Below are 9,868 nucleotides of genomic sequence, written 5' to 3'. Positions count from 1 at the left end.
AGACCACCCCTTGGTTCGGGACATAGGGATGATGTGTGGGGTTGGGGTGGCCATTTAGGCCAAGCATGTATTTCGAGAAGCCAATGGAGCAGCCGACTGGGTGGCTGTCTTTGCGGCTCATCATTCAGGATACACCCTGTGGGTGGGGGAGGGGGAGCTGCCTCTGGCTCTTCGTGAGTTAGTATTTTTTGACTTTATTGGGTGTATTCGTACACGTTTTGTATGAAAACCCGTTTTTAGCAAATAAAAAAAAAAAAAAAAAGCGTGGCCGAGCCCTTGGATAACGAAGACTTGGTCCCTAAGGAAGCAGTAGTAGTGCCGTAGTGGGCTTCTCCCGTGAAAAGGTCCTACGAAAAGACGAAGAGACATGGGACCAGAGGGTCTAACGTTGCAGCCCCATGCATATGAAAGGAAACGGAGCTCGCCTCCCGCTTGGACCGACAGACCCTTTATAGCTGCATCATGTGCCGCCTGCCAGCCTCCTCCACAAGATGTCCAAGGAAATAAGAATCCATTTTTCCCCCTTTTTTTCACTCGATCTTCAAAAAAATGTTGATGTAATCCTCGTGGCCACGTTATGCAATAAGGTGGGTCAAGTAAAGCCAAAACTTGGAAGTGTTCCAAGCACCAGTGTTACTTTTCAAAAGATAAAGCGAAAAGGCGGTACGTACGCTTGTCGACGCAACTGTGAAACCAAGGCATTCAAATCAACCAATACCGAAGGAAGATCCATGTACCTGGACTGCTTCACTACTTGGGTGACAGCTCCGGCGATACCACATTATTGCGACTGGAATGCAAGGTCATGCAGGACATTTGCGACTTGCTGCTTTGAGGGGTCAACTTTTAGGTCGCGCTTTATTATTGATCGTGCAAAAGATCCCATATTTTGCATGATCAACTTTAGCCAATCAACGCACTGTAGCTACCTAACGGTGATAAAGCTATTGTGAGAGAGAGAGAGAGAGAGAGGGCAGGAGTAACTTTGATTGCCTGGTTAAACCCCTCAACCTTCTATGTTAATTCCTAAAATGTTCCCTAGGTGGCTAAAACCTTAGGGCTCGTTTGGTTCGCAGAAAAAGGAGGAGGAAAAATGTGGTCGACGGAAAAGTAATAAGACGTCTCTTGTTTGGTTGGAGTTTTCAAAGGAAAGAGACGGAAAAGTTGTATTCCTATGGGAATATGATTCCTACATTTCATGAAAAAATCTTTCTCATGAGAAACATGTGAAAGTTACTTTCCCATGAGGCGAGAATTACTCCATTTTTATTTTTTTTCCAAAAAGGCTCTTCAGCATTAAATAATCATTAAAGAGGTATTAAAGACCTAATTTTTATTAAGGACATAATAGAAATTTTACATAACTTTCCCAGAAAAGTGGATGGTCAACCAAACATAAGTACTTTGTAAATTTGTCACTTTCCCATGGTCAACCAAACATGCCAAAAGTACTTTTCTAGGCATCCTCTTCCCAGAAATCATATTCCCAGGAGGAAAAATGCTTTCCGCGAACTAAACGAGCCCTTAGTCTCTTTCTTACTTTGGCTAGGGTTGGTCTGCCATCCCCTCTCTCTCAATCCTGGCTGTTCTCTTTACCTCATTGGAGCTAGTTTGCTTGTCGTGAGCTACACCTTGAGGCTCGACTTAGGTTTCCAACTATTTACTTGTTATGTTCTCTATATCAGCCACTTGTAGCGGTGGTCGATGACTTAATTTCTGATTCAAAAGATCCCGAGGTTCTCCAATCTTTATGATTTTCAATTAATAATATTAGAACTATGTTGATTATTGAGTTTGGATTTTGTATTTAATTAATTGACCACTCGTATTTCAGAGTTTGGATTTTACTTTTGTATTGAAGGCCCAGATTTAGGTTTTGGGGCAGGGTGAACGGATGGTTATGGACAACTACAGAATCCGGAACATGGATTGGGTGCCCAAATTTACACTACTGCAACGATTTATTGCAAGCCGGCCTGACTCCGGTCAGATGGGTCTAGTCCGTTTATGATCCGTGAGCAGGGACCGGTTACCATTGGCTGGATTGGATACCGCAATCTGGGGTAATGATTGCCGGATCATAAAGAACCCGGCCCCCCTATCACCGACTTCCGCAAGTGCGACCGTTAATAAAGAATAAAGATCTCCGATCAAGGTTGTTCAAAAAGCCGTCCCCCCTTCCCTCCCCTCCCTTCTCCTTCCACACCGACTTCCCCACTCCCCTCAGAGGGAGAGAACCCCACCACTCTTCCCTTCCGTCCTCCCCCTTCTTCCTTCCTTCTTCCTTCCATCTAGCAATAAAAAGAAAGAAAAGGCGAGGAGCAAGAAAAGCAAAAGCAAAAAGAACTCGCCAATCACCCAAAAAAAAGAAACCCCTTTCTCCCGGAAAAGAAGAAGATAGCGAGAGATATAGCCCCCGAGAAGGCATGGGGATCGGAGGCAGAAGTACCCACGACTCTTCGCCGCTTAATGCCAGAGTTAAGATCGTTCGAGAATGTCGGAGATCGTCCCCGAAGGCCCTTCCCACCGGCCGATCCGGCCCTCCTCCACGCCGCCCTTGTGGCAGCCGTCGAGGGACCCCGACTGCGTACCGGAGCCCTTCGACAGCGAGAAGCTGCCTCCCACTCTACTGCTCGATATCCGGCCCTTCCTTCGCGTTGCCAACCAGATTGAAAGGGAGTCTCCTCGCGTTGCCTATCTCTGTAAGAAATTTGGGGTTTTTTTTCATGAATCCTCTTCGATTCTTTCTTGTTTCTTGCTCTTGTACTGTAACGCTCGTCTCTGTTTCTTGATAGTTGTTTTGATTTGCTTGCCTGTATTTGTTTCTCGATTCTTGTTTTGAGGCTTCTTTTTGCCTCAATCTTGGTTTCCTTGTGCCGTTCAGAGTTTCTATCTAGCTGTATCTGCTTCTTGATTCTTGTTTTGAATTTCTTGGTGTTTTGGCCCGTTTAATCTGCTGTCTGATGTGGAAACATGAATTTCTTTCTCTTTCTTGGGCTGTTTTATATCACCAGTTGCCTCTTATGTGTTTCTTGATTCTTATTTGATCTTTTGGTGGTCTCAATCTCCATTTCTTTCTGTTCTGCTATTGCTCTGTTTTTCCCGACCTGTTTTTGTTTCTTGAAGTCTTGATACGAGTTTCTTTTTATTCTTGGTCTTCTTAACTGCTGCTGATTTCTTTCTCTTTTTTTTTGTGTCTGTTTGCATTGCCTTTATCTGTTTCTCGATTTATATTTTTTGGAGGTAAATGTTTCTTGATTCTTGTTTTGAGCTTCTCGGTCTTCTTGCTCTCACTCTCAATTTATTTCTGCTTTCTTTTGCTGGACTGTGTTTCTCTCTTCCTGTATCTGTTACTTGGCTCTTATTTGCAGTTTCTTCGTAGTTCTAGGCATCTTAGCTGATGAATACTTGGAAATTTCGGTTTCTTGGGTGCTCTAACAGTATTCAAACATCATGATCAGGGGAAGAAAAATAAAATTCACGAACAGATGTGCGTTATAGGACTGATGATGATTGTGGCAAAAATCATGAAATTTTTTTTAAATCGTCCAATTTTGCTAGGATTAAGATTGTGCTGTACATCTTGAAGGAGTCGGATCATATTGGAGTGTGAATCACAACATTTTTTATACTTTTAAACAGTGAAGGCACAGATAAACATATTCATAAGAAATTGATAGCTAATCATTATTAAAATGAGGAGTCATCAAATGGAAAATAACCAAAATATTATGTAATTTATTATGGTATTACCTAACCAGAGGTTTATTTTCTCTTTTCTTTTCCTTAAAATTTGTGAAGTTTTGTTCCCTTTTTATATTCATAATAACATAATCTTCATGAACAGGTCGTTTCCATGCTTTTGAAAAGGCACACTTGATGGATCCTCATTCAAATGGACGAGGTGTTCGGCAATTAAAAACTTCTCTTCTTCAGCGTCTTGAAAAGGTTCTTGTATTGTTATGATGTTTTTTTGGAAGATGCTAAATACATTCGATGTGTCTAATCTTACTTCCCTTTAGGATTGAAACACTTGTATTGTTGTAAACTGGCCTGTAGCTTAGGTATTGCAAACTATTGCAACCCTCCTCTACACAGGAGTACATTTTTGGTCTAATTGGTGGTGCTGTCTCCCTGGTATTTGACATGGTTAATCTATGAGGTGGTGTTCCATTGTTGTTCTTAAACAAGGGAAAAAGGTACCTCTATAATTGTTGCCAGCGAAAGTATCACGCTCACAAACATGTAGAGCATGAAAGTCCATCTGGTTTTGTTAAACTGAAAGCCAAATTGCAGCATCATATTTAGTAAAATTTCTCAGGAATTACTTCGCATAATGGTACAGGGAGAGAGAGAGTTATGCCTCCGTAATACTAGAAGTAGCTTATCAGAATGAAAATCAAACAACTCGCTAATGTCACAAATAGGACTAAACCATTATAATCAGAATGAAGTAGCTTATCCAATTTTGCATCCAGCTTAGACTAAACCTGTTAGAGGAATATTTTGAGCCTGTGGATAGATGTATATATATAACGACATGACACCATCTCTATGTTGACCACATTATAGGAGTATACAGTTTGGAAATGCAAGCCCTCCTAGTTAGATGTCTCGAGGACTGGTCCTTCTGCAACCATGTAACTCTTGTATTGAAAAAACTAGTTAGATCACCATGACCTTGCCACATCGCCACATGTTTCAAGTGCAGGATGTTTTAACTTAATAAGATGAAAGATTCTAAGTAAAACAGAAATATCCAATCCAATTTAAACATGCCTTTTGCTTGCTTCAGTTAAGGAATAACGTGTTAGTTAAGGAATTCTTCTGCCTTTTGCTTGCTTCTCCTGATATATGTTTTACCAAATATCTCTGCCCAAGCCTTCATGGACATCTGGGAATACAATAGTGTTTTTTTTAAATATTGTGTATCCTTTTCTTTTTTGATGTTTTTCATAAACCTGAATCATGTTTTTTATGCCTCATTGTCTTATATTATAGGACGAGAAAGCCACTATGCAGAAGGGAAAACATGATGCTCGAGAGCTGAAATCATTCCTGCACAGGTATGAAGTATGAACTACATGCATATGCCATAATGATCAGAGAGTAGTATTACTTATTCTCTACCTAATGCATAGTAGTTCTATTCTATTAGGATCCTAGCTTTTTTCATTTCCTTAACTTTTTTTTCTCAGTTTTTTTAATTGATTTGTTTACAGAATGAAAAAGATGAATCAACATGAAATTGCATCTGTTCTATCTGAAGTTTTGAAGGCTGTTCTATCTGGAGCTCGTCCTGAGGTCATCTATAACTTTTTTATTCGTTTGTAGACTAAAATAAACATTCTTGGAGCTGCATTACAGACCAATAAGTACCTGAAAATTTTTCTTCTTATTAATGAAGGTTCCATTATTTTTCCAGGCTGGTGAAGAAACTGAAGAAAAGTCAAGTTTATATAGTCCATATAATATTCTTCCACTTGATTCTAGAGGTGGTCAGCAAGCAATTATGCTTCTTCCAGAGGTTGAATATACCACACTGTCTAAACTCTTCAAATCAGTATTTTCTTTCTTTGGTTTTTCTATCACAAACTTATTCTAATAAAAGTTGGATTAGTTTTGCATTCTTCAAAATTACTTATTGCCTTGATTGTTAAGTAGAATTACTATCTATCCACAATCTTCCGTCCAAAGCACTTCCCTATGACACTGATATTTTCACTTTACGACATCTTTGGTTAACATAATTATTTGTAAAATAATGATCCACAGATCAAAGCTGCAGTTTCTGCTGTCCGTAACATACGAGGTCTTCCCTTAGCAAGTAATCATCAGGAAACAGGTGCCTATGCAGATATACTAGAATGGCTTCAGTGCTGGTTTGGGTTTCAGGTAGACAATTAAAAGTTATGTCTTCAGTCTATACGACCCCTACACGTTACAATTTTAATGCTAGCAGCTATGGTGGGCATGTAGGACACGGTTGTTGCTTAGGTCTTCATTATCTATACTGTCCTTAAATGTTGATAGTGTAATGGAGTTGATGAAGTTATTTTTTCTTTTTAGAAAGGAAATGTGGCTAATCAGCGGGAGCATCTAATTTTGTTGCTTGCTAACATACATGCTAGATTGAATCCAAAGCCTGCATCCATGATGAAGGTATCACCTATTGGATTTTTATCTGCCAAGCTCAAATATTATTTCTTGTGGAATCTGAAAATAACTAGAAAACACTTCCTGTTTCAGCTTGATGATAGAGTTGTGAATAAACTTATGCTGCAAATATTTAAAAATTACTTGAACTGGTGCAAATTTTTGGGCAGAGAAAGCAACATTAGGTAAAATTTTGAACCGCCTACCTCGCACTTGTCCATTAGCTTGAGATGATGAGGATCATTAATATATAGCTAATTCTATTAGTTTTAACTCATTCAAGTTATTATTTCGATCACTTTACTTTCTCTAGCTTATTGCATTTGTTTGCCTTGCAGGTTACCATCTGTGAAGCAGGAAGTACAACAGTATAAAATATTGTATATTGCTCTTTATCTTCTTATTTGGGGGGAGGCTTCAAACTTGCGGCTAATGCCAGAGTGTCTATGTTACATATTTCATCATGTAATATGCATTCTATCTCCTTATTTGCATGATACAACTCTTTTAAGCCGGACATGATCATCTCTTTTGATATTATTATTCCTGTTTTGTGATGAAAAATGTGAAACTATTAGGTTTGGAATCTATTGAGATAAGTTTCACATAATTTTAATTTATCTAGGAAAAATGTGAAACTTCAAATTCTGCCCTATATCCTTTAATGTCATCATCTATTACCAATATATGCTGCTTTTTCCTCCATTCATCAAGCAGAATTCAGCCATAGGAAACATATTCTAGTAAACTTCAAAATGATTGAAAACTGCAGAATCTAAGGGAGAAGGGATAATATAATAGAAATAATTGAACTTAATCATTTACATTAAACCATGAATTTTTGTTGCCCCCATTAAGTTTAGACATATTAAAAATCATACCATTAAATGGAAAATACCCTGTATAAGGCAATTGTTGGCTTAACCTTTTTTCTAATAATCTCCCTTGCGATCTACTGAAAAAAAAACTACATACCCAATTATGTGCCAGACAACCTAGGGTCTTAGGAGGGGCAAACTGGAGACAACCTAACTTTTGACATTTATTTTATACAAAGTGTCTGCCCCAGGACTTGAACCTATGCCATTGCATTTTTCAGCCCAAGCTTTTATCATTGCACCAAGCCATGGCCCCTTAAATCTCCCTTGCAATTCAAGGGGTCTAATTCCTTCACAAACTGGGTGGTCCCTTTGGAGCAAAGAGGTACCGAAGAAGGAAGCATTGTGGATCTTGATCGAAATTGTGATAATAATATCTGGCTATTCATAGCAGGCAAAGTAACGATGGTGAACTTGTTGTGAAAAACTTGCTAATTTATAAGTAATGATAGTTGAGAAGAACATTTCTTCAACTTTGACATCATACACGTCAATATTGGTGTTTTTTTTTGCTTTTTTGCAGTGCCATTTTCTTGATGGTTCTAATATTGTCTTGACCATAGGTTCAGTCTCATGAATAATTGTTATTGGAAGAATTTTAAAATGCATGCGGCTTTAAGTAGGAGAATATCGAACATGACTGTGGTTCCATGATGGAATAGTGTTTAAATATGTTATCTGGACAAAGGGATTATACTCTTAATATTCCATTTGGCTTTAAGTTAAAATTCGGCTATACAATGCAAAGAAGCAAAAAGACCAGGACTCAATCCTCAGTTGCATATCATTGATGATCTTATATCACCAAGACTATATGGAGGTTATGAATCAAGCTTGAGTATCATTGACCGGCCAAATTTATTTATTTAATCTTATTGATGTCTAACTGTAGAAAATCCATGCATCAACATGGCTTTGCTGTCATCTGATTTTGCACCTGTGCAATATCTGATATATTTAAAATATACGTAGGAGCTCTTGTAATCTAAACTTACCACAAGTAACAATCCTGATAATTACAAATATTTCAACAACTGTACTGTTAATGCCATGATTTCTAGAATTGTCACAGGCTACACAAGTAATAATGCTATATATTAACATAGCTGTAATCATCCATCCTCATTTCAACTATTTGGGGTTGGTTTTGTGGAGCCTCCACTGCTAATAATTTTTATTAAAACTACCTTTTGTGTTATTGCAAGTTTGCCAAATCCTTTCTTATAACTTTCATCCACATGCTACCTTAGGTCCTCACCTTATGTTTTCCTTCAACCTTGGTTCAAGTACCTCTTCTTTATAGAGCCTTGTTAAATGCTGCTGTACATATCCATACCAGTTCAATTGGTTCATTGTCGCTCTGTCCATATTTTCTATAGCTTTTATTAGTCTGATATATTCATTTTCAATATCTCCCTTCTAGTTTAACCATATATCTACTCTCAACATTCTCATTTTCCTACATTCATTGTGTTCTCATGGATCTTTTGGTCGCTGAAGCCATATAAAACTATTGTTTTTTCCCCCTCTTTATAGACCTTTTTCATGGTTTCCAATAAACGTTGATGGTTGATCACATGACAAAATGACACCATAGAAGTACCTCTCCACTTAACAACCCATCTCTATTTATACTATATGTTTTCATCTATTTCTCTGTTCTTTTGTACAAGAGATCTTGAATAATGAAATTGAACACCGTGTGATATCTTCTGTCCATCAATCTTGATTGGAGCATCATACTCATTTTCTTTTTCTCTCAACTTGTATTACATATACTTCGTTTTCATTTTGCTGATATTCGTATTGTTTTCAAGGGCTTTCCTCATTAATCCAATCTAGCATCTAACCTTGTTTCATCTCATATATTAACATTATATTGTTGATCAACGGTAGTAGTATATTGTAACAGCTACAATTGAAGTCTTGAAGTTTACAGAGGTCTTATAGGGGAAATTCTGCTGGCTGGCCCTCTGGCAAAAAACTCTATGTAACATAATTTCTTTCAATTAGATGGGCTGCTGAATGAAAAAAAATATTTTGCGATTATTATGTGTATGTCAACAACTTAAAGACATCCACCATGGTGCCACTGAATTTGTAGCAAGTATGATGCATGATCTCTGATTTCTCCATGTTTCCTCTGATAAAATTAATAAAGATTGATGATTAGAGGTCTGCTGACTATGAGACAAAAGTGTGCATCATAGGACTTGATGTGAGCTTGACTATCTGGAATTTGAATACTATCTGATGTGATGTGGTATGGCCAATTAATAGCATCTCGCTTTATCATTTTTTATTACAATTCCTTGTTAACGTGAGATGCTCATCTATTGGAAAATATTCACTTTAATATGTTTGGCATCTCTCTTGGGTCTGAACCATGCAACAGTTTATTGCTGCATGCCTTCATAATCACATTCTGCATGTCATTTGCTATTCTTAGGGAAATCCCAGGTTCATGCTATTTTTGTGCGTTATATGTTAAGCTTCTACTCAATCATCAAATTTACAGTTGTTTTGACAGATGGTGCATCATTATTCTTTATCATGAATGGAAAGAAGCAATACATTGTATCTTGTCATAGACCAATGTGGATTGTGCAACTATGCTTTGAGTTTATGGATGTGGACTATGCAGCTATGCTTTGAGTTTATGTGTATATAATAACTTCTTGCATTGTTATGGAAATCTTTAAGCCCTTACCTTTTCGGGTCAGTCCAGGAGCTGAGATATATGTTATCAAATCCATTTTCTTGATACTTTCTCGTTTCTAAATGTTATGCAAAATGTATTTTACTATGTAATCATGGTGCCTGCCAGGAGGTGC

General features: G+C 37.8%; 1 protein-coding gene across 2 annotated transcripts in view; it reads left to right on the top strand.

Annotated features, from left to right (window-relative positions):
* Window positions 1-2,180: 2,180 nt before the first annotated feature.
* Window positions 2,181-9,868, top strand: part of LOC103703020 (putative callose synthase 8) — a 48,969-nt gene continuing 41,281 nt past the window's right edge. For both annotated transcript variants that reach the window (XM_008785713.4, XM_039129178.1), the window contains exons 1-9: window positions 2,181-2,702; window positions 3,848-3,948; window positions 5,002-5,066; window positions 5,223-5,304; window positions 5,426-5,527; window positions 5,776-5,895; window positions 6,070-6,162; window positions 6,250-6,341; window positions 6,495-6,621. In XM_008785713.4, coding sequence (XP_008783935.1) covers window positions 2,495-2,702; window positions 3,848-3,948; window positions 5,002-5,066; window positions 5,223-5,304; window positions 5,426-5,527; window positions 5,776-5,895; window positions 6,070-6,162; window positions 6,250-6,341; window positions 6,495-6,621 — 990 coding nt within the window. In that variant the 5' untranslated portion in view covers window positions 2,181-2,494. The remainder of the gene's footprint in view (window positions 2,703-3,847; window positions 3,949-5,001; window positions 5,067-5,222; window positions 5,305-5,425; window positions 5,528-5,775; window positions 5,896-6,069; window positions 6,163-6,249; window positions 6,342-6,494; window positions 6,622-9,868) is intronic.

This window comes from Phoenix dactylifera, chromosome 8 (assembly GCF_009389715.1).
Source record: "Phoenix dactylifera cultivar Barhee BC4 chromosome 8, palm_55x_up_171113_PBpolish2nd_filt_p, whole genome shotgun sequence".
Classification (NCBI taxonomy): Eukaryota; Viridiplantae; Streptophyta; class Magnoliopsida; order Arecales; family Arecaceae; genus Phoenix; species Phoenix dactylifera.
The sequence above is the reverse complement of the archived record's forward strand: the minus strand, read 5'-3'. Positions and strand labels throughout refer to the sequence as shown.